The 26,079-nt window shown below is 41.3% G+C and overlaps 1 protein-coding gene across 1 annotated transcript in view; it reads left to right on the top strand.

Annotated features, from left to right (window-relative positions):
* Nucleotides 1–26,079, top strand: part of RNGTT (RNA guanylyltransferase and 5'-phosphatase) — a 400,898-nt gene that overhangs the window by 180,038 nt on the left and 194,781 nt on the right. The window contains exon 11 of the mRNA XM_040350086.1: nucleotides 19,611–19,775. Within this exon, the coding sequence (XP_040206020.1) occupies nucleotides 19,611–19,775 (165 nt within the window). The remainder of the gene's footprint in view (nucleotides 1–19,610; nucleotides 19,776–26,079) is intronic.

The following is a 26,079-nucleotide window of genomic DNA, read 5'->3' as shown; positions in this document are numbered from 1 at the left end:
TCATTTATTTGCTAAAAAAATTACATAGAAACCCAAAACATTATATATGCTTTTTTTTCAAAGACCCTAGAGAATACAATGGCGGTTGTTGCAACTTTTTATCTTGCACGGTATTTTCGCAGCAATTTTTTGAACGCGTGTTTTTAAAAAAAAAACAGTTTTGTGCTTAAAAAAAAAAAAAAACAGTAAAGTTAGCCCAATGTTTTTGCATAATATGAAAGATGAAGTTACGCCGAGTAAATAGATACCCAACATGTCACCCTTCAAAATTGCACACGCTCGTGAAATTGCGCCAAACGTTGCTACTTAAAAATCCCCATAGGCGACGTATTGCAAGGTATTGGAGTATTGAGGGTATTGCGGAGTATTGGGGGGGTATTGCAGAGTATGGGGGGGTATTGCAGAGTATGGGGGGGGGTATTGCAGAGTATGGGGGGGGGTATTGCAGAGTATGGGGGGGGGTATTGCAGAGTATGGGGGGGGGTATTGCAGAGTATGGGGGGGGGTATTGCAGAGTATGGGGGGGGGTATTGCAGAGTATGGGGGGGGGTATTGCAGAGTATGGGGGGGGGTATTGCAGAGTATGGGGGGGTGGGTATTGCAGAGTATGGGGGGGTGGGTATTGCAGAGTATGGGGGGGTGGGTATTGCAGAGTATGGGGGGGTGGGTATTGCAGAGTAAAATAAAAAAAATGATGAGTGCAATACTCTGCAATACCCCACCCCATACTCTGCAATACCCCACCCCATACTCTGCAATACCCCACCCCATACTCTGCAATACCCACCCCCCCCAGGGTGGGGTATTGCAGAGTATGGGGTGGGGTATTGCAGAGTATGGGGTGGGGTATTGCAGAGTATGGGGTGGGGTATTGCAGAGTATTGCACTCATCATTTTTTTTATTTTGCAGAGTATTGCGCAGGGATGGCTGGATCTGTGACTGCAATTGTCACAGATCCAGCCCACAGTGCGGCGGCTGCTGCTGCCGCCCGATCCCCCCCCCCTCCCTCTCCTCTCACACTGTACCGAACGGTACAGAGAGGAGAGGGAGGAACCGGCGTCATTACATGACGCCGGTTTGTTTACAAGTGATCGCGCCGTCATTGGACGGCGCGATCACGTGGTAAGGAGCCGCTTCCATTGGCTCCTTACCGCGAGTGCTGTTGCTGCGGGTCCCGTAGACCCGGCGAGCACCGGCGATCGCGTGTGCGCGCCCGCTCGGGCGCGCACAACGCAGTCTCTGGGAGGACGTACATTGACGCCCTCCTAGAGTACAGGAACCGCTCTGTAGCCGTATTTTGGCTATAGGGCGGTTACCAACTGGTTAAATTGATTAAGCACTTCAGCCCCGGAATGTTTTACCCACTTTCTGACCAGGCCATTTTTTGCGATTCAGCACTGCGTCCCTTTAACTGACAATTGCGTGTGACGACGTACCCAAATTAAATTACCCCCCTCAAATAGAGCTTTCTTTTGGTGGTATTTACTTTCTGCTATAATACATATCCAAAAAGTAAAAAATAAATAAAATCTTTATCAATTTAGTCCAATATGTATTTTGCTACATACTTTTGGTAAAAAAAAAAAATCCCAATAAACGTATATTGATTGGTAAAAAAAAAAATATAGAGTCTATAAAATAGGGGATATATTTAGGGACTTTAACCACTTAAGGACCAAGCCTCTTTTTCAGATATGTTGTTTACAAGTTAAAAACAATTTGTTTTGCTAGAAAATTACTTAGAACATTATACATTTTTTTCTAACACCCTAGGGAATAAAATGGCGGTCTTTGCAATACTTTGTGACACCGTATTTGCGCAGCGGTCTTACAAGCGCACTTTATTTAATTGAAAAATTTAATTGAAAAAAGACAACAGACTTTTACCCTTAAAAATCTCAATAGGCGACGTTTAAAATGTTCTACAGGTTGCATGTTTTGAGTTACAGAGGAGGTCTAGGGCTAGAATTATTGCTCTTGCTCTTGGGAATATCGATCGTGGGAATACCTCACATGTGTGTTTTGAACACCATTTTCATATGCGGGTACTGCTCACGTATGCGTTCGCTTCTGAACGCAAGCTCGTCGGGGCGCGTTAAATGTTCTTTTTCTTATTTATTTTACCTTTTTTATTTTTGACACTGTTCTTTTTAAAAAAACAAACTTTTTTTCCTATTACAAGGAATGTAATCATCCCTTGCAAAAAAGCATGACAGGTCCTCTTAAATATGAGATCTGGGGTCAAAAAGACCTCAAATCTCATATTTGGACTAAAATGCAATGAAAAAAATTGGTCCTTTAAGAGCTATGGGCGAAAATTACATTTTGACGTTGCTTCCGCCCTGCTGTGGTATGGAGACGGGTAGGGGCCACCTTCCCCTCACTCGTATCCATACCAAGCAGGAGAAAGGACCAGATCGCCTCCGCCACTACTGATGGCTCCGGTATGCGGCGGTATGGGGGCCCTCTCCCGCCGCCGATAATGGTGATCTTGCGGCAAATCCACTGTATAGACCACCATTATCGTAAACCGGACCGCCCGCTGAAGAGATGAATAACTGGGTTATGGCAGCTAGCTGCTGCCATAACGGAGATGTCCATCTTCAAAGTGCCAACGTATATATACAGTGGGTGGTCCGGAAGTGGTTAAAACCTTTTGTTTATTGTTTTTACTGGTAATGGTGTTGATCTGCAATTTTTTAGCAGGACCGCGACATTGCGGCGGACAAATCTGACCCCAAGTGACACTTTTATAAATGATATAAAAATGCACTAATCCCTGTATTGACACGGGCAAAGAGGGGGTTAATTACAGGGGCAATCAAGGGGTTAAATGTGTTCCCTGGGAGGTGTTTTTCTAACTGGGGGGGAGTGGATTCCCTGGAGGAAAAGACATTGTGATTCAGCTTAGCTGAAGCCATTTATTTTCTCCTCCCTGATAGAGTAGCGGTGTGCTTTGTTTACATTGGCACAATGCTGCCCCGTCTCTCCTGTAAACGTTCGGCTTATTGGCTCCAGCTGTGTACAGTCACAGCATTTTGCGCACCCGGGCCTCCCTGCCACAGTAAACGTACGTTGGGGCAGTACGGAAGCTGTTAAAGCATTTGTTTACCTAAAAAAAAATTGATTCTCTTCCCTTAAAGCATGTTCCACAGTTCTTGTGCTGTGTAATTTGGCCCTCTGTATCACCTAAAAAAATCTGTCTGATCCTGCTTGGCTATCCCCTCCCCTCTGTAAACTGACCACAGTTTATCATGGCTGCTGAGCCCTGACACTGTGGTCAGTTTACGTGCCTCCGTCATCTGCAGCTCTCCTGTCCTCCTCTGTTATCCCCTCCCTCCCTGTCTGCTTCTGTGTCAGTTCCCACCCCCCTCCCCTCTTGCTGCTGAAGTTTCATTTAAACTTTATATCATTTTTTCTGTTTAATAATCCTATGTGCCCCTGTGTCCGTGTTTTATAAATATAAGCAAGTTTTCAGAGTGCAGATCGCCACTCACATGACGCGCTGCCTCTCTCCTCCTCCCCACTGACGTCATCGGGGAACCCTCGGCCCCCCCTCTGTAGCTGTCAGACAGGGAGAGGAGAGAGGCGGCGGGCCACGTGAGAAGCGATCGGCTCTCTAAGATATGCCAAAGAATGGCCTATTTTTATAAAACAGACACTGTGGCACATAGGATTATTAAACTGACAGATTGGTATAAAGTTAATTAAATGGCTTAATAACCATTACTTTTTATTTTGTTTTTGTAAAGGTTTAAGGAAGACATTGTATAAAAATGGAGGAAACCTGAATCTGGTCAATGATTTCATGATTGTACGGCTGTTTGCAGTACTTTTAATTTGTGTCCCTTCAGTTAACTGCTTATATAAAAAGCTGCTCAAGGTGCTTCCTCTCTCATCTTTCTATGCTTTTCTATTTTCAGCAGTTTTGTTTGAAGTGTAGATTAAAATTTAGCAGTCTTTTTTTTGTGAACAGCAGGGGAAATTACACTGAAGATGTACATAGCCCCAACACTTTTTTCTTTCTAATGATATCCTGTATAAGGTAGTTAATCAAAGATCACTTATAACAGATGTCCTCCTTATGCAGCACAAAGGAAACCATTTTATGTTACCTTTTGGGCATGTTCTATAACACAACCCTAGTTTTCATGTATGTAATTGTTTGGTCTTTTCAATGAACAGTTTATATTTAAAGTTGTATGCATTTGTAGTTTTGATTTAGGGTTTTGTGGGATTAGTCCACCTGAAACTAATATTTCTGTAGATACCAGCAGGTTGACTTGCACACTAGTTTCTTACATCCGTCATGGAATAGAGCTCTGCAGAAGAAACCAGCTTAGTCTTAGCCCAGGTACACACTATTCGTTTTTTTTTTTCATGCAACCCCATGGGTTGTACGGAAAAAACTGCCAGCTCAGGTCGGAGCCGCTGTACTAACATCCGAGATTAGTTCAGCGATCTCCCCCGCTGAGCTGTTGTGTTCTGACAGGGGGACCACTGTCAGAACCCGCCGATCAGCGCTCTCTGTTATCGGCTAAGAGCGCTGATTTAGAGTTGGTAGTCTGTTGGTTTTCCAGCGTGCATGTCTGACCAAAGCCGGACGAACCGTCGGGCCGATCGACACAAGCATGGGCTGAATGTAACTGCCCATTGTCTCCCAGCATTTATTTTATTTTTTTAACTGTGACTTCAGTAGTTGCCTGACTGGCCCATTACTAATGGGCAGATGTTTTTTTATGCAAAATATGTTCTAGGCACAAAAGAAAACATCTGCTGTGGCTGCATTTTTTTTATTTGCAGTATATGGTCATTTTCTGGTAACAATGACTGTCAAAACACCACAAAGTCTGTGTTAAATTATTAATGCTGAGATACACTACTGTGCAAAAGTTTTAGTCAGGTGTGAAGAAATGCTGTAAAGTAAGAATAGTTTTAAAATCTATATTTTAATTGTTTATTTTGATCAATTTACAAAATGCAAAGTGAGCAAACAGAAGAAAAATACAAATCTAAATATTTTTTGGTGTAACTGCCCTTGGGCTTCAAACCGGCATCAATTCTTACACTTGAACAAACTCAGAAATTTTGAAGGATTGGAGTATGATTATACCAAGTAGGTGCTAATGCTTATCCGTTCATGTCACAGGCCATACACTATGGCAAGACCTGAGCACAGCAACAAGGCGCAAGGTCTCTCCTAGGCAAAGATTTAAAAAAGGACTTGGGGTATCAAGATGTACTGTTCAAGAAATGGGCAACATGCAGGGCCAAATATGCAGTGGTTGGCCAAGGAAACTTAATGCAGCAAATGAAAGACGACACATGCTTGCTTCCCTTTTTCATTGGAAGATGTCCAGAAGTGCTATAAGCACAGAACTGGTATAAACCTTTGGGACCCAGGTACACCCATCTACTGTCCAGGGAAGCCTGGCCAAAAGTGGTCTTCGTGGAAGAAAAAAAACAAGCCATACCTACCACAGAAAGAATTGCCATGTTTCAAATTTTTTATTTAGTGTTGTTAGTTAAGTGGCGAATGTGCAATACCTGGTTTCTTCCTACCTTTTTCTTCAACGTAAAATAACATCTCCAGATTGCTTTTATCTACAAGAGACATATGATTCACATCCTGGTTTATATATATATATATATATATATATATATATATATATATATATATATATATATAATTATTTTAAAGATGGATATCTCGGTAACGGCAGCAGCCGCTGCCACAACCGAGATATCCATCTTTCCTGTAAGCGGTCCTTTAAACGATAACGGTGGTCTCCGCGACGGATTCGCCACGAGATCACCGTTATCGGCGGCGAGAGGGGCCCCCCCTCCTGCCGCTCTCCCGCGCCCTCCACCGCTTATCGGAGACGTCGGCAGTGGCGGAGGCGATCGGGTCCTGTCTCCTGCTCGGCTTGGATACAAATGAGGGCAAGATGGACCCCACGCGTCTCCATGGCATAGCAGGGCGGAAGCAACGTCAAAACGTCACTTCCGCCCATGCTTCTTAAAGGCATATTTTTTTGTTGTCATTTTTTCAAATGACACAATTTTTTTTTTTTTTTTTTGCATTTTAGTCTAAATATGAGATCTGAGTTCTTTTTGACCCCAGATCTCATATTTAAGAGGACCTGTCATGATTTTTTCTATTACAAGGGATGTTTAATGCCTATTACAAGGAATGTAAAGTGTCCCATTTTTTTTTTTTCTGTGTAAAAATGTATAAAATAAAACAAAAAAATTAATTTTTTAAAGCGCACCGTCCCGATGACCTTGCGCGCAGAAGCGAACACATACGTGAGTAGCGGCCGCATATGAAAACGGTGTTCAAACCACACTAGTGAGGTATCACCGAGATCGTTGGAGCGAGAGCAATAATTATAGCCCTAGACTCCTCTAACTCAAAAGATGCAACCTAAAGACATTTTTTAAACGTCGCCTATGGAGATTTTTAAGGGTAAACGTTTGATGCCATTCCACGAGCGGGCGCAATTTTGAAGCGTGAGATGTTGGGTATCATTTTACGCGGCATAACATTATCTCTCACAGTAATAAAAAAAATTGGGCTAACTTTACTGTTTTTTATTAAAAAAAAGTGATTTTTTTCCAAAAAAAGTGCGCTTGTAAGACCGCTGCGCAAATACGGTGTGACAAAAAGTATTGCAATGACCGCCATTTTATTCTCTAGGTTGTTAAAAAAATATATATATAATGTTTGGGGTTTTTACGTAATTTTCTAGCAAAAAAACAAAACGGTTTTAATCTTGTAAACACCAAGAAAAACAGGCAGGGTCCTTAAGTGGTTAAGCAGTTGGTTGTGAGTAAACCAAGGTTTCTACTATTTGTTTTTTGTTATGTTATTACTGTTACAGTGCAACGTGTCAAATCCAAAGCACAAGGACAGCAGGCCCACAGAATTGAGTCACTTAAGTTCACTATCTTCAAATACTTCAGTGTGCCTCCTAAGGGACTGGGCATTCCTTAAAGTCTCCCAAAACTGTCAGGTGTGACCCACTTTTCTGCTTTATTCAGGGGGGGAGTTCTCTGCAATTATGCTTGTGGAACCCAAGATCATCAGTCATACATGTTTTTGAAAAAAATAAAAAAGGGCTGTTTGTTTTCACAAACAGGTACACCTAAAAACAGCTTTTCTTCAGCAAATGGAAAATAGTCCATACTGGTTCATATCCCAAAACAAGTTAATGGTGCACAACCACCATACCCAGTTAAGGTCTCCTCTGATGCTAGCTTTGGGCGTCGGGTACTTCTGGCATCTATTTGAGCTTCAGACTAGCCCAGGTGGTGGTCCGTTTTGTTAAGGGCCTGTTTGCGTTTTGTTTGCTGTATTGTTCACCTCTCGGTCAGACTGCTTTTGGGTATCACATTTCTCTCTGATATATACAATTCTCTCTCTCTTAGTGAATAACAAAGACTACTGGATTTTTGCACTTACCATAAAAACACTTCTTAAAGTTTATGGGGCGCATAAGTCCCATCCCTTTTTGGTTTGTAATTCACTCCTGAGTACTGCTTTTCTACAAACTGAAGCATGCTGAGATTGGGTAAGATTATACCTGGCTGGTCAATGCCTTTTTTGTTTGCCAGGGTTCAGACCCTCATTAAGGCAGCAGTATAACCCATTTTGTCTCAGAAGAACCTGAACCCGTGTCCCTTAAATTCATTTCAAGTTACTGATTTCATGGTAAGTGCAGAAATCCTGTTTAAAAATAAATAAATAAAAATCTTAACCGCTTGCCACACGTTTCTCCACTGGGCAAAACAACGTATGGGTACGTTGTTTCCTTTAAGAGCCGCCGGAGGCGCATGTGCCCGCAGCATGGTGGAGGACCCAATGCGTGTGGCAAGCGGGCGTTATCGTGGGCACGAGAGCCATCACAGGGATTTGTGTGTGTGTGTAAACACACAAATACCAGTTCTGTCAGGGGAGAGAAGACATATAGGAACAACAATATGTCTCCTCCCCCAGTCAGTCCTATCCCCATGCAGTTATAAAAAACAATGGTTTGGGACTTTAAATGAAGCCCATGTGAACACAGGCCTCCATCCCTATTTCAATACAATAACAGAAAGGTTTGGGCTTTGAATAAGGCAGATGATCAATAGTCAGATTCAAAGTTAATTTATTTTGTTCAAATAGTAAACTTTACAGAAAATGTAAAAGAATGTTAGAATAGGATTAAAAGGCACATATGTATATGTGTGTAATATATATATATATATATATATATATATATATAAATATATATACATACACACACAAAATATACAAAACATCGGTACTTGACTTATGCATGCATACATGAACATTAGAACAGTCCATCCCAATGACCCATCCTTATTCTAGTAATTGGAGTACCAATAGTATGTCAGAATCCTGTCTAACATTGATGGCGTATAATACTTATATCATTAGAGTATCATACTTGGTTGATTAGTAGTTTGGGTATATATTGGCATCTCGTACAGCTCAATGCGTTTCGTGGTTGAGACCACTCATCAGGAGCAGATGCCCTGATCACTTGCATGACATACGAGAGGGAGAAATATGCGATGTGATGAAATGGGAACCGCTGGATAGGTCTGTCACAGGAATGGAGGTGGCAAAACCCACACACGAAATGGACACGCACACAATGTACCCTAGGACAAAAAAGTATCCATAAGTAATGTTTTTTAGAATGTCTATAAACAATCCTTAGTTGGAATGAGTATTTAAGAAGTGTGAATAGTGAGGGGTGATGAATGCACCACTGTACCCAGGAGTTGGGGAGAATTAACCACAAGAGTGTGGGAATTAGAAAGTAATCAGGGCTAAGTATAGAACCCTCACACCAAAAGCAATGAATACCACAATCTATGTGGTTGACATCCGAAGAAAACCAAATCTGTGCAGTGACTTGGCAAAACTAAGATGATTTCCTTAGACTGGTGATATATTGGGATCCGTGTGTGAGGTGCAGAGCCTAGATCAACAAGTGAGGATAGAAGAAGCAGTGAGGGGTATATGTGTGCGTGCATGCACGTGGATGGCCACCAGCGTCACGCTAGCGTGATGGTAGGGGGAGGCGCCCTTCAAACAGGCGGCGTCCACCGCCCACGATTGGTGCCAGGAAAATCCCCATGTAATCAGCTAAGGAGTGGAAAGACATGCCCACACTGTGACGCCCTATGGTGACGCCACAAGTGTGCATGGACCTCCTGATCCTCCAGTCCCTTCCGCTGTAGCGGGGGGAAGAGGGGCGTCAGTGTGCATCTCAGCTCCCGAACGGCAGACAACAAGAGCGGCCACATGAGAACAAGGGTATGTCATAGGGTGGGAGGTGCTGTTCATGCAGGGAATAAAGTGTTGTAGTATCCCCAAGCACTTAGAACACATCCAGGGAACACACATCCACTGATTGCCCCCTAGTGTTTACGCCTTCCCTACCAGTGACATGTATACAGTAATCTGCATTTTTATAGCTCTGATTGCTTTATAAATGTCAATTGTCCCAAAAATGTGTAAAGTGTCCGGCGCAATGTCGCAGTACCGCTAAAAAGCACAGATCACCACCAAACCAATCAATATACGCTTATTGCAATTTTTTGGCCAAAAATATGTAGAAGAATATATATTGCCCTAAACTGATGAAGGCATTTTTTTTTAATTGGGGAGATTATAGCAAAAAGTAAAAAATATAGGTTTTTTTTCAAAATTGTCGCTCTTTTTTTGTTTATAGCGCAAAAAATAAACGCTGCAGAGGTGATAAAATAGCACCAAAAGAAAGCTCTATTTGTGGGAAAAAAATATGCAAATTTTGTTTTGGGTACAGTATTGCATTACTGCGCAATTGTCAGTTAAAACAACGCAGTGCCAAATTGTAAAAAGTGAATACACCACACCTAATGCGCTGCAAAGAAGCTGCTGGCAGGATTTTTTCTGACACCCTGCCAGCGCACCTTTTCAGTGTGAAATCCCTTGGGCTTTCATACTGGAGTGAATAGAGCTGCTCTTTTAGGGCGCTTTGCAGGCGCTTTTTTTTTTTTTAGCACTATAGGGCCTGCAAAGCACCTCAATGTGAAAGGGGTCTAAAACCAGCAGTGCAAGGATCGTTCTGTTCTTTATCCCTTTTGTGGTTCTATGCTTTCTGAACCTCTCCTGGAGCAGTAATTATAGGAGTGCCTCTAAACTGAGGAAGCAAAGCCCTGCCTCAACCATTATGGCTGCCTCCACATGGCAACACAATAAAGCATAGTTATGCAGTTACAATCAAAAAATTTAGTGACCCTATAGGCAATACTGGTGACTATGTCAAAAATTAAAGTTATAAAGGGAAAGAAAGATTAAGTGAGCAGAAAGTGACCTCAGAGGAGGTCATGAAAAATAGGGGTTACTGTAGGCCACACAATAATGATCTTGTTCCTTTTGAATATAAACTCATTAATTATGGTATCAAAAATTTATGTTAAATGGTCTTCAAAAAGGTAAGTACAAAATGCACAGTACAGTCTAATAAAACATGGTGTCAGATGATGAGTGTCTACCATGAACACATACAACGTACGAGAGACATACAATGGACAACATAAAATCTTTTGGGCTTTCACATTTCAGATCTTCTGTAAAGTTCAACCCTATTGTGAAGGTGCAGTAGATGGGTCTGTATTGCTGCACGTGAAATGTGAATCAGAGGGTCCCTATTTTCCTCAAGTGTTATTTAGAATAACAGTAGTTTTCGTTGCACGGTTATGATAGTTTTATGTATTCGCATCATGAGAAAAGAGAACCACAGCTTGAAAGGCTTAGGTCATGAATCTTGTTTGCGTTTAGCAATTTCATTTAATGTTTCTCTTTGCCATGCCTTTAGGGGTCTTGTAGTGTTGTTTCAAAGTTTCCAGCCAGAATTTGAAATGCAAATATTGGATGTTTTTTTTTTTTTTATTAATTTTCAGCGTATTTTTAACAGATTGACTTCAAACTACTCAGCAGCCCCACGCAAGTGGCAGAGACTTCACAGGCACTAGAGATTTGTTGGCTTCCTGTACTATTTTTGTTATAGCAGGAGAACAACAAATGTTTAAATGTCCTTTCCTTGCCACTTCAACTTTATTCTGTGCTTACATATCTTCATTGGGCAAGTCATTCATCTTGAGCATCAGTGTGATTTAAATCATGTCTGATGGTGACGTTTGTTTGACACACTTCAGTGAATGTTTTCAGTGTCTTTTTTGTTTGGTTTGCTTGAACATTAATCATCTGGATGTTGATGACACATGTTCTTTTCACAGCATTTTCTTGTATAACTTTGTATTTTTGTAGACATAAGAGCTGATTGGAGATGAGGCCTTGTGACATGGGAGCTGGTACTATTCTCCAGCTATTAAACATGCTCCTGACTGAAAGGATGTTTGTAAATGTTCATCAAAATGTCAACATTTGATTTGATTATGGGCCAGTACAGTACTATTTTAAAAATATATTTTATAAATGTGTGTTTAAGTGTGTGTGTATATAATTAGATTGGATTGTAAGCTCGCAGAAGCAGGGACCTCCTAACCCTCTTGTATTGAATTGTATTGTTGCTGTATTGTGTCCCTTTATGTTGTAAAGCGCTGCGCGAACTGTCGCCGCTATATAAATCCCAAATAATACGTACAATATATATATATATATATATATATATATATATATACACAAACAGTCATGTCCAAAAATGTTGGCACCCCTGTATTTCTGTCAAATAATGCACCACTTCGCCCAGAAAATTGGTGCAATTACAAATGTTATAGGCATTCTCATGTTTGTATTGGTATGACACAAAAAAGTAAAGAAACAAAAAGCCAAGTATGACACATTCAACTCAAAACGCCAAAAATGGACTGGACAAAATTATTGGCACCCTTAATTTAATATTTGGTAGCACACCCTTTGGAAAAATTAACTGAAATCAATCACTTCCTGTAATCAACAAGTTTCTTACACCTCTCTACTAGACCACTATTCTTTCGCCAGTTGCTCAAGGTCTCTCAGATTGGAATGGTTCCCCTTCCCAACTGCTGTTTTGCGGTCTCTACATCTTTCTATGGGATTAAGACCCCATTCACATTGAGGAGTTTTTCAGGCGGTACATCGCTAAAAATAGCGCTGCTATCCCGCCTGAAACTCCTTCACTGCAGACTCAATGTGAAAGCCCGAGGGCTTTCACACTGAGGCGATGCGCTGGCGGGAGACAAAAAAATCTCCTGTCAGCAACATCTTTGGAGTGGTGAGAGGAGCGTCATGTATACCGCTCCTTTCCATTGAAAACAATGGGAAACCACTGCAATACGCCTCTATAGAGATGCATTGCGGGCGGTATTAACCATTTATCGGCCGCTAGCGGGGGTTAATACCGCACCGATAGCAGCTGATTCCCGCGGCAATCCCCGCGGTATAGAGCCACTATTTTTTGCGGCGTTGTACTGCCACCGCGGCTTCCGCCCCAGTCTGAAAGGGGCCTTAGGTCTGGACTCATTGCTGGACAGTTCAGTACTCTCCAACGCTTGTGTTAAACCATTTATGGGTGCTTTTTGGCTTGTGCTTTGGGTCATTGTCCTGCTGTAAGGCCCATGACCTCTGACAGAGACCTAACTTTCTGAGATTGTGCCCTATGTTGCACCCCAGAATTCTTTGGTAGTCTTCAGATTTCACAATGCCATGCACAGTGTCAAGGCATCTTCTTTTCTTTTAAAGTCCGCATTTTTTTTTCTGAAAACAGTACAATGACTTCTTGATAATATTGCACACAGTGGACACGGGAACATTAAGTTCTTTGAAAATGGACTTGTAACCTTGCGATTGTCAAAGCCTTTGTACAATTATTCTCAAATCCTCACACAGTTCTTTGCTGCTCTTTCTCTTCTCCATGCCCCGTGTGGCACACAGACACACGACTGAAAGGAGGCTCTTTACCACGTGATCAGCCGTGTCCAATCACATCTGATCATGATATAAACAGGAAGAGCCATTGATCCGCCTTTTCTCCCTCTTGTATGACAGACGCGAGTAGAGGAGAGCTGATCGGCTGCTCTCCTGACAGGTGGGGTCTGTGCTGATTGTTTATCAGCACAGCCCCCCTCGGATGCCCGCCCAGGACTACCAGGATGCCGCCGGGACCACCAGGTATGGGCATCCACACTGGACCACCAGGTATAGCCCCCCTAGACCACCAGAGAAATGCCAATCAATGCCCAGGCAGCTGCCAATCGATGCTCACCCACTATGCCTACCACTTCCAGTGCCACCAGGGATGCCTATCAGTGCTGCGTATTAGTGCCCATCAGTGCCACGTATCAATGCCCATCAGTAAAGTGCAGTGCCGCCTATAAGTGCTACCCATAAGTACCCATCTTTGCAGCCTTTCAGTGGCCTTCAGTGTTGTCTATCAGTGCCCACCAGTGCCATCCATGAGTGCCCATCAGTGCTGCATATCAGTGCCACCTACCAGTGCCGCAGTGAAGGAGAAAATTTGCTTTTTTACTAAATTTATAACAGAAACAAAAGCAAAACTTTTTTTCCCAAAATATTGTCTTTTTATTTAGCAAAAAATAAAAACCGCAGAGGTGATCAAATACCACCAAAGCTCTATTTGTGGGAACAAAATAATAAAAATTATGTTTGGGTACAGTGTAGCATGACTGCGCAATTGTCATTTAACCACTTAAAGCGGAGGTTCACCCATAGAGAACACATTTTCCCCTTAGATGAATGCTCGTTTTGTCTAGGGGAATCGGCTAGTTGTTTTAAAATATGAGCTGTACTTACCGTTTACGAGATGCATCTTCTCCGCCGCTTCCGGGTATGGGCTGCGGGACTGGGCGTTCCTTCTTGATTGACAGTCTTCCGAGAGGCTTCCGACGGTCACATCCATCGCGTCACGATTTTCCGAAAGAAGCCGAACGTCGGTGCGCAGGCGCAGTATAGAGCCGCACCGACGTTCGGCTTCTTTCGGCTACGAGTGACGCGATGGATGCGACCGTCGGAAGCCTCTCGGAAGACTGTCAATCAAGAAGGAACGCCCGCTCCTGAAGACCCATACCCGGAAGCGACGGAGAAGATGCATCTCGAAAACGGGTAAGTACGGATCATATTTTAAAACAACTAGCCGATTCCCCTAGACAAAACGAGCAGGAATCTAAGGGGAAAAGGTAAAAAAATAAATAAATGGGTGAACTCCCGCTTTAAGGACCCCTTCACGCTTATATACGTCAGCAGAATGGCACGGCTGGGCACATCAACGTATAGGTACGTTGTCCTTTAAGCCCAGCCGTGGGAGCGCGTGCACGCGACCCGGTCCGAAGCTCCGTGACCGCGGGACTCACAGACCCGATCGCCGCTGGAGTCCCGCGATCGGTCCCTGGAGCTGAACGGGGAGAGCCGTTTGTAAACACGGCTTCCCCGTTCTTCACTGTGGCTCCATCATCGATCGTGTCATCCCTTTTATAGGGGGACACAATCGATGACGTCACACCTACAGCCACACCCCCTACAGTTGTAAACACACTTCAGGGAACACATAGCCCCAACAGCGCCCCCTGTGGTTAACTCCCAAACTGCAACTGTCATTTTCACAATAAACAATGCATTTTAAATGCATTTTTTGCTGTGAAAATGACAATGGTCCCAAAAATGTGTCAAAATTGTCCGAAGTGTCCGCCATAATGTCGCAGTCATGAAAAAAATCGCTGATCGCCGCCATTAGTAGTAAAAAAATGTTTTTTTATAAAAATGCAATAAAACTATCCCCTATTTTGTAAACGCTATAAATTTTGCGCAAACCAACCGATAAACGATTATTGCGATTTTTTTACCAAAAATAGGTAGAAGAATACGTATTGGCCTAAACTGAAGAGAACATTTTTTTTATATATATTTTTGGGCGATATTTATTATAGCAAAAAGTCAAAAATATTGAATTTTTTTCAAAATTGTTGCTCCTATTTTTGTTTATAGCACTAAAAATAAAAACCGCAGAGGTGATCAAATACCACCAAAAGAAAGCTCTATTTGTTGCAAAAAAAGGACGCCAATTTTGTTTGGGAGCCACGTCGCACGACCGCGCAATTATCAGTTAAAGCGACGCAGTGCCGAATCGCAAAAAGGGGCAAGGTTCTTTGGCTGCATTTTGGTCCGGGTCTTAAGTGGTTAAACTGTGACAGCGCAGGAAGCTGAAAATTGGCCTGGGCAGGAAGGGGGTGTAAGTGCCTGGTATTGAAGTGGTTAAAGTAGGGGACAGCATAGAGAAGAACTCCTCATTGTGTTGCTATTGTTTATTATCTAGACTGGCTTATGGCTGAGACCATTGTGTATAATGGTGAATTGCAGTTAAGAATGCAGGGAGGTCAAAATCCTTAATATTCTGTTGGTCCAGGTTATGTGGATCATAAAACTGACTGAAAATATTTACAAATACCTTGACAGTTTTATATGTATTTTCGTTTTCAATATATTTATTGACATTTTTCCACAAAAGAAGAAAAAAAAAACGTTCAGTTTGTAAGCAGATATTGAGGAAAATTACAAAAACATTTAAATGTAGTTTTATAGTTTGCTTGGTGTTCCACTTTAATACAAGAGCTGATATTTTTGAGTTCTGCAAATGAATCTATCTGCAATAATCAGGTCAATAACAAGCTCATAAAGCACTGGAAGCTTTCATCTATCTAAGAGATTTTCATAAACGTTGTAAAATACCTTTGTTAACCACCTCCATACCGGGCCTATTCTGGCACTTCTCTCCTACATGTACAAATCATCATTCTTTTGCTAGAAAATTACTCAGAACCCCCAAACATTATATATGTTTTTTTAGCAGACACCATAGGGAATAAAATGGCGGTCATTGCAACTTTTTATCTTGCACGGTATTTGCGCAATCATTTTTCAAACGCCTTTTTTTTTGTAAAAAAAAAAAATGGCTTCATGAATTAAAATAATAAAACAGTAAAGTTAGCCCAATTTTTTGGTAAAATATGAAAGATGATGTTACACCGAGTAAATAGATACCTAACATGTCATGCTTTAAAATTGCGCACACTCATGGAATGGCGCCAAACTTCGTTACTTAAAAATCTCCATAGGCAACGCGTAAATTTTTTTACAGGTTACCAGTTTAGAGTTAGAGGAGGTCTAGTACTAGAATTGTTGCACACGCTCTAACGCACGTGGTGACACCTCACATGTGTGGTTTGAACGACGTTTACATACGTGGGCGGGACTTGCGTGTGCGTTTGCTTCTGTGCGCGAGCTACCGGGGACAGGGGCGTTTTTATTTTTATTTTACTTATTTATTTTTTACTCTTTTTTTACATTTTTTTTTCGATCGCTTTTATTCCTATTGCAAGGAATGTAAACATCCCCTGTAATAGGAACAGTGTGTGACAGGTCCTCTTTAAGAAGAGATGCGGGGTCAATAAGACCCCACATCTCTCCTCCAGGCTGGAAAAATTCACAGATCTCATTCTTACTAGCCGCAATTGCGGTTTGTTTACTTACGGGTACCCGGGCGTGACGTCATCACATCGCGCTTGGGCCTCCGACGGTCATAGAGATGGCTGGTGACCAGATGGTCACCAGTCATTTCTATGCTGCACATCCGGCAGATGGCGATCATCTCTCTGGGCCCCCCGATGGGACGAGAGAGCCCAGAGAAGCACCGGATGGCGGCGCTATGATCGTTCTTACGGTGTGCAGGATTGCTCCCGGAAGAAAATGATATCTGAATGATGCCTCTAGGTGCAGGCATCATTCAGATATCCCCGCACAAAGTACAGGACGTCATATGACGTCCACCCGGGATAACAGATCCCCTTTTTGGACGTCATTTGACGGCGTGCGGGTTTAAAGTGGTTAAATAACAGATTTCTTTCATAAGTGTAAAAGTAAAGCTTGCACCACATGTATTAGGAAGAAACTATATCAAACATATCTCTTATGACCAAAGAACTTCCTGTCTGTGAATACCCTTAGGCTAACTATATACCTTACCTGCTTCAGCCCCGGACCATTTTGGTGGTTAAAGACCGGGCCACTTTTTGCGATTTGACGCTGCGTCGCTTTAACTGACAATTGCGCGGTCGTGCGACGTGGCTCCCAAACAAAATTGGCTTCCTTTTTTCCCCACAAATAGAGCTTTCTTTTGGTGGTATTTGATCACCTCCTGCGGTTTTTATTTTTTGCGCTATGAACAAAAAAAGGCTGCCAATTTTGAAAAAAAAATATCAATATTTTTTGCTATAATAAATATCCCCCCAAAATATATATATATATATATATATATATATATATATATATATATATATATATATATATATATATATATATATATATATATATAAAAACAAATTCTACTGTTTAGGCCGATACGTATTCTTCTACATATTTTTGGTAAAAAAACATCGCAATAAGCATTTGATTGGTTTGCGCAAAAGTTATAGCTTCTACAAAATAGGGGACTGTTTTTATGGCATTTTTATTAATAATTTTTTACTAGTTATGGCGGCGATCAGTGATTTTTATAGTGACTGCGACATTATGGCGGACACATCGGACACTTTTGGCACAGTTTTCTGACCATTGTCATTTTTAAAGCTATAAAATGCACTGATTACTGCAATAATGACACTGGCAGTGAAGGGGTTAACCACTAGGTGGCGCTGCAGTGGTTAAGTGTCACTGTGTGACCCTTCCTGGCACCTTCACAACTAGCAAAGACATCCCTACCAAGTCCTCTTTTTGCTGCATATATGTGCTGAGCCCTATTCATTTCTAAATATGACCACACTGAAGCCTCATCCATAGGATTGAATGTGGGTGCATCCAGTGATTTATGTTACAAAAGATAAACGGCCCCCAGAAAGGCTGCACAGTGAAGATTGCTGGATGAAGAAATATTTGACCCGATAGATTTCAGTTTGGGGGATGTTGACAAATATTAAAGGAAAATTAATATTTTTTTTATTCTTTATTTAAAGTTTTTAGCAAAATGCAAAATAAAATATAGTATAAAAACAGAACAAAACAAAGTCATTGGGGAGACCTCTATTCCTAATGGAACAAGAAGAAGAAAAATAACCGTAGTTACACAGGGTTAAGGGTGTAGAGCTCAAGGAAACAATACAGATTGTATCAACCTACTGCAAGATTTTTCCCTGCCAAAGAAAAAGCAGGGTCCCTCTGCCACTGACGGGGTTTGCCTTTTGAGGCTAATTTTGAACCATGTGCTTGTCCATCTAAGAAAAATTGTGAAAATAACTTTTTTGGTAGAACATCAGAAGAAATATGGTGCAGATTTGTAATAGTTTTTGTTTTCCATTTTGATAAACAATTTTTTTCTCATTTTATAATTTTTTTACAAAGTAATCCAATGGTCATTACAAAACATGCTGATTTTTTTGTACATAGAAAAATACTTCTAGTACCATCACATATACACTATGGGGTAGATTTACTAAAGCCGGAGCACTCAGAATCTGGCGCAGCTGTGCATGGTAGCCAATCGGCTTTCTAACCTCAGCTTGTTCAGTTAGGGTTTTGCAATAAAACCTGGAAGCTGATTGGTTTCTATGCAGAAGTAAGCCAGATTTTGCACTGTCCAGCTTTAGTAAATAAACCCCTATATTAGCAACGGTATTGGGATTCCTGCCTTTACACAGACATGAACTTTAATGGAATCCCAGTCTTAGTCTGTAGGGTTCAATATTGAATTGACCCATCTTTCGCAGCTATAATTGCTTCAACTCTTCTGGGAAGGCTGTCCACAATGTTTAGGAGTGTTTCGATGTTTGACCATTCTTCCAGAGGCAGATTTGTGAGATCAGACACTGTTGTTGGACAAGAAGGCCTGGCCTGCAGTCTCCACTCAAATTCATCCCAAAGCTGTTCTATATAGCTGAGGTCAGGACTCTGTGCAGGCCAGTCAATTTCTTCCACCCCAAACTTGCTCATCCATGTTTTTATGGACCTTTGTGGGCTTGTGCACAGTCATGTTGGAATGGAAAGGGGCCACCCCCAAACCGTTCCCACAAAGTTGGGAGCATGAAATTATCCAAAATGTTTTGGTATGCTGAGGCCTTAAGAGTTCCCTTCACTGGAACTAAGGGGCCAAGCCCAACCCCAGTAAGAGCAGTCCCACAACATAATCCCCTCTCCACCAAATGATTTGAACCAGTGCACAAAGCAAGGTTCATAAAGACGTGGAGGAACTTGACTGGTGGGCCTATTCAATATTGAGCCTTACAGACCAAGACTGGGATGCCATTAAAGTTCAAAGTTGCGTGTAAAGGCAGGTGTCTCAATACTTTTGGTAATATAGTGTATGTTGTGAACAAGTGATCTTTTAAAAAAAAAAAAAAATTGTTACTCTTGATGGTTTTAAAAAGTTTTTTATTGGGATCCACAGTACTCATTTTGCATAATCTTGTATTCTCATTGGCACACAAGCTGTTTCTATAAATAATGTTGACTTTATAAAACCTGTACTACAACTGTCTGACCGATCTAGGATTGTTTTCTTCTCACATTAATTTTCAGTTTGAGTCATATGATTATTTTTTTCAGGGTCAACCAGTTGGAGACTGTGACTTTACCATCAGAATGTCCTGCATTGAAAAGGAGATAATTCTTCCAAGGCATGAAAAAATGAAATTGGGACTCATAGACAAAACACATGAACCGTTTAGTGTGAGGAACAAGCCGTTCTTTGACATCCATGCTGCAAGAAAGGTAGTTATGTAAACTATTTCATGACATAACATCAGGTGCATCATTGGATTTTAACATTCATAACATTGCCACCATAATTTTACAGAGAAAAAACAAAACTCCTCCTCTGTCAGTACTGTTTTTGTACATTTTTGGTTAGTTGTTTTTATATGCTCCTTGTGTGTTTGAGTGGTATGTGTTATTCTGGAATTCTTGCTTACACCAGTGCCCCCAGTGTGATAACTGATGAAAACAGCCAGGGAAAGGGAAAACATAATTTTTGTCCGTTATATTATTCATGGTGTCTGTAAGTCTGAAGCCTGTATCCACAGGAATATGCTTCTTTCCGACGGATCTTCTGAATTGTGACTATGCTGTCCATTCACAGAAGGCTTTGTGTTTTGTGAAAGGGTTCACATAATACAAAGCGCTCTGTGACTGGGCAAGAGTCAAAGAAAAACAAGAAAGATGGAACATTATTTGGCATTGCTGGAAGATTGGTCAAGCAAGTTGGAGTTCTATGTTTCTAACTTTAAAATTGTGCTATTGGGTAAAATGAATCCTTTGATAGAGTACAATATCAGTGGTACATTGGCAAGAAATATAGAGGAAAAAAATTGGGGGTACTTTTTTCGATAATTGCAAAATGAGTAGCGTGGCAAGGCAAGTGAATAGAATTTCTAGGTTGTATGACTAAGCGCAGGTTCACACTATGAATAGCCTAGGATTTGCACCACATTCCAGTGCACTTCACATGGGATTGAGTGCGGTGAGATTTGAGTGGGCACATTACATCAAAGTTGTGCATGCACCAATTTGAGAAAAGTGATGCAACTGGATTGCATGGTCTATTTGCACCATGAGATCCAGTGTAGGCAATTGCACTGGGTTTGTGATTAGCTTTTGGGGTGTTATTAACATTGCAAGGGCAGTGTGATTTAAGCACGGTACCACTGTCAGAACACAAAGGCACAGCGGGGGAGATTGATGCACTAATGTCTCATTTGTTAGTATGGTGATCTCCTAGGTTTCTTTGTTCAGCCTACTGGGTTGATCGAAAAAAAACCTTTACATGTGTACCCAGACTTACAAAAAGATATTGATAATATAGAACAAGTCCAGAGACTGGCAACAACAATGGAAGGTCTGTGTAATAAATCGTATATGTTGTCCTTTTTAATGGTGGAGGGTGAAGGGTCTTTTTTTTTTTTTTGCCTATGCATTTTCTGCTTTGGATTTTTTAATTAACTTTAGTTAATAATAACTTTTTAAACCAACAGTATTGGGACGCCTGCCTTTACACAAACATGAACTTTAATGGCATCCCAGTCTTAGGGCTCAATATTGAGTTGGCCCACCCTTTGCAGCTATAACAGCTTCAACTCTTCTGGGAAGGCTGTCCTCAAGGTTTAGGAGTGTGTCTATGGGAATGTTTGACCATTCTTCCAGAAGTGCATTTGTGAGGTCAGAACGAGTTGTTAAACGAGATGGCCTGACTCGCAGTCTCTGCTTCATCCCAAAGCTGTTCTATCGGGTTGAGGTCAGGACTTTGTGCAGGCCAGTCAAGTTCTTCCACCCCAAACTCACTCATTCATGTCTTTATGGACCTTGCTTTGTGCACTGGTCCAAATCATTTGGTGGAGGGGGATTATGGTGTCGGGTTGTTTTTCAAGGGTTGGGCTTGGCCCCTTAGTTCCAGTGAAGGGAACTCTTAAGGCGTTGGCATACCAAGACATTTTGGTAAATGTCATGCTCTCAACTTTGTGGGAACAGTATGGAGATGGCCCCTTTCCTGTTCCAACATGACTGCTCACCAGTTCATAAAGACATGGATGAGCAAGTTTGGGGTGGAGGAACACCTTTGGGATGAATTGGATCAAAGACTGCGAGCCAGACCTACATGTCCCTGACCTCATAAATGCACTTCTGGAAGATTGGTCAAACATTCCCATAGACACACTTCTAAACCTTGTTGACAGCCTTCCTGCAAAGAGTTGAAATGGTATAGCTGCAAAGGGTGGGCCAACTGAATTTTAAACCCTACAGACTAAGACTGGGATGCCTTTAAGGCTAGGTTCACACCATCACAGCATCTGTCTCACAGCAGGGGTCCGGTGCCTCCTGGTTTACCGTTTCGGGTCCGATTTAAGACCAAATTTTAGGCTGAAACAGACCAAAAGACACACAGCGTTTATGTGCAAAACGCACCGGACCTTTTACAGAGATATGTAAATCGGCTCCATAGGGAGCCGGTCAAAATCTCCTGCTATTGCGATTTGAATGCGAGGATAAACTGAGCTAATGGTGCATGGCTCTGCCTTCTAGCAGAGATTTTCTTAGCTGCTAAGACCAGACACTTCAAAAGCAGAAGGCTGCATCTGATCATTGAACTGTTTCTATTTATCTAGTAATATTGTTTTAATACACACAGCAAATGTGAATGACCTGAAGTGCCGCACATAAACTCATTACATGTCAATAGTGTGGGCTTCAATAACCGTGTACTTATTCAGTGTACTTGTACAGTGTACTCCAGTACTTTTGAAGGTGTTTAATAATGATATATATATATTTTTTTCACGTAGACTCTTCTTATTAAGGCTGCTATGGAAGCTGACCTGTCACTCTAACTCGGTTTTTCAAAAGTTGATCCTATTGCATGGAAATAATAGGAAGTACAGATTAATACACTTCTGTAGAATTATAAAAAATCATAACAGAAGCTCGATGTTTGCATATTTCTTTATTATTTTTTTTTTTAGATTTGATGCCTACTCCACACATGGCAAATACAGATTATTGTGTTTAAATGAAGAGGCATGGGGCATCACTAACCAAAAAAGAAATACAGTAGGCACGTTTTTTATGGAGGCTAAAAAGCGCTATATAAATGTCAAATGTTCCTGCCCTCTATCTTTTGACAGATTAATTCAGACATGTTCTCTGAAAGAACAACTCCTTTCATCCAGAAAACTGTGCTGTTTGGTTAGAACACATCTTACATGCAAGTTAATATTATTAGCAGTCTGCTCTTGTCAGACAAATCCGTTTTTAATATTTTCTAATTTCACAGATCAGTAGTTCTCATGAAGATGGCAAAAAAAAAGTTAGGGAACTTTAATTGTATAACAAAGAAAAAAAAAAGAATGCGGCCTCTGAGTACTTGGTTATCGTCCAAAATCTTTGTTATTTTCTTGTTGACAACTTGCCAGCTCTGTGCTACTTGCTGTCACAGATCCGTGCTGAAGATTTAGTACGAATTGTGTTTTTTGTTGCCCTGTCATTGATACTTTAGTCAGGAACAGTTGGCTGCAGACACATGTCAGCCTAGGAACAGTCAATATCAGGAACGATGGCAGCATTAGTTTAAATTTTGTTTCTGTTCCATCACTGTTAACTGATAACACATTAGGAACATATGCACCATTTTGACAGTAACTTTTATTTTGCAGTAGTTTTTAAAGTTATTTTTATATCATTTATATAGCAAGAGAGTTTGTTTTGTGGCGTGCATTTGTTTTATTTTTCAGACACTTTATTAAAACGGAAAGTCATTGTGACTAATAGTTCTCCTTGACTCTTTCACTAATTTTGATTAGGGCTGTTGCTGATTAAAATTTTCGTGTTTTTAAATCTATTAATCGACTAATTTTGGTTAATTATAACGCACATACAGATTCAACTACTTTTAGCTGATCTCCTTGCAGGCTGATTCCCAGTGCAGCTACCAACCACTGGAAAAATGCATAGCAGGATACAAAAAACACACAAAGGCAGCGCTGGGAATAGCATTAAAACTTTTATAGTCTTCAAGTAGGTAACAAAATAAATATTGCACTGCAGATAAAATCAGTGTAGCTACATAAACTGTAAAAATGGTGCGAGTAATAGCAAAGGGTAGCAAAAGCAGTCATAAAAACATGTAGCCAAGTATGATACTGGTATAAAAATATGTACAACGATACCACTGCTGAATCCAGATGAGGAGGGGTTAACATCAGTTCGTCGGCATGTAGCTGTCCCGTGAAGGGAACTATCACAACTCCCAGTGGATGGTTGTAGAATCCCAGGTTGATAGAGAAAAGTGATAGAGGGAAGTGTAACAGCCCTTGCGTGTGGCAGATAGTAAGGTCCCGCCACCATGCAGATATGAAGGCACAGCAAAGGAGCCCTTCAGATGGACACGGCAAGCCCCGCTGGTGTCTGTGACGTTACCGGATCTCCGACAGAACTCCCTGAAGACCCAGAAGCCGGGGGAGAGGTGAGTACCGATCAAAAAAATTTTGATCGATCAAAAAAATGAACGATTAATCGAGGAATTAATAGTTAATTTCCACAGCCCTAATTTTGATTTAACTTTTTTTGAAGAATGATGCCTGATGGGACATGAAGATCCACCCATTGACGCATTTAAAAGTTTTTGTTGAAAACCGTCATTGAGTTACTGTCTTAAACTTTGTATGCCTCTTGAGACTCCATACCAATCTGCTTCTACCTTACGTATTTTATTTTGTAACAGATTTCTTATTAAGCAGTTTTCATTTTGCAGTAAAACTTCATCTTTAGTTGGTAGTGCCTTCATGAATTAAATCATAGACCACTTACGTTCCTCTATTTTAGCTTTTGAAAAAATGGTATATTACACTTAATACAGAAACTGTCTAGATAGAATTATTGGAGCTGCCAACGATGAGTTGTTTTTGAGATGCAGTCCCAAGATTATAGTCCTTGTCTCACAGCTTACAAGACTGCATGTTATTTTATATAAGTGTTTTTTTTTTTTTTTTTGCTTTTTTTTTATTCAGTGTTTAACCACATCCAGGCCAGCTCACGCCGATATACGTTGGCACTTTGAAGAGGGATATTGTTATGGCAGCAGCTATAACCCCGGTTTCCTCTTCAGTGAGCGGTCCGGTTTCATATAGAAGGGGTCTCTGTGGGAGATTTGCCACAAAATCGCTTTTATCGGTGGCGGAAGAGGGCACCTCCGCCCGTTGCACTCTGGTGCCCTCTGCCGCTTGCTGGAGCCACTGATGGGCGGAGGCGATTGGATCCTTCTTCCTGCTTGCCATGAAGCTGAGTGAGGGGAAGATCCCCCCCAACCAGCTCCATACCATTGCAGGGCGGAAACGACGTCAAAACGTCACTTCCGCCCATAGCTCTTAAAAGGACTGTTTTTGCATTGCGTTTTAGTGTAAATATGAGATCGGAGTTCCGATCTCATATTTAAGAGGTCCTGTCATGCTTTTTTCTATTAATGTAGAATAGTAATAGGAATAAAAGTGACCAATTTTTTTTTTTTTTTAAGAGCAGTGTAAAAATAAAAAGTGAAATAAATGAGAAGATTTTTTTTAACGTGCCCCGTCCCGCTGAGCTCGCGTGCAGAAGCGAATGCATAATTGAGTAGCACCCGCATATGAAAACGGTGTTAAAACTGCATATGAGTTATCGCCGCAATCGATAGAGCGAGAACAATAATAGCCCTAGACCACCTCTGTAACTCTAAAAAAATTCTACAGGTTGCATGTTTTAACATCGCCTATGGGGATTTTTAAGGGTAAATGTTTGTTGCCATTCCACGAGCGAGCACAATTTAGAAGCGTGACATGTTTGGTATCAATTTACTTGGCGTAACATCATCTTTCACAATATAAAAAAAATTGGGCTAACTTTACTAATTGTATTTTTTCCCAAAAAAGTGCACTTGTAAGACCGCTGCACAAATACGGTGTGACAGAAAGTATTTAAACGACTGCCATTTTATTCTCTAGGGTGTTGGAGCACTCCAACATTGTTCCTGGAATTATGCAGGCTTCATTAAAAGGGAGGTAAATCACTCACAGCTCAAGGAACCCCTAGCAAACTCTGGAGGAACTCTGGTTGAGAATAGCTGGTCTAAAAATGCACATGCTCACATCACTGACGGAGTTCATCTCCACCTATACCCTAAACATCAAACACCTCTTGATGCTTGGGGACTTCAACCTTTGGGCCAACTCCTCACTGGACCCCGTCGCCGACGCCTGCATCGACCATCTGGAAGGTTTAGGTCTGCAGCAACTAGTACATGGGCCGACTCATACCTCAGGTCATACGCTGTGGAAATCGACGTCCTGGAAAATGAGCCGCAACCATGGACAGAGCATCATGCTATTAAATTTACAATTACCAAAAACGCCCCCTCAAAAACAACGATAAAACCGGTGACAACACACTGGACTAGATCTCAGAAGAAGCTCCACTCGGAACTCTTCAAAAGAACACTAGGGAACAAAATAAAAACAATCCAACAACAGCAAACAGCCACAGATAAACTCTACACCAT

The sequence above is a fragment of the Rana temporaria genome, chromosome 4 (genome assembly GCF_905171775.1).
Source record: "Rana temporaria chromosome 4, aRanTem1.1, whole genome shotgun sequence".
NCBI classification, from domain to species: domain Eukaryota; kingdom Metazoa; phylum Chordata; class Amphibia; order Anura; family Ranidae; genus Rana; species Rana temporaria.
Note: the sequence above shows the minus strand (reverse complement) of the source record. Positions and strands in the feature narration are given on the sequence as shown.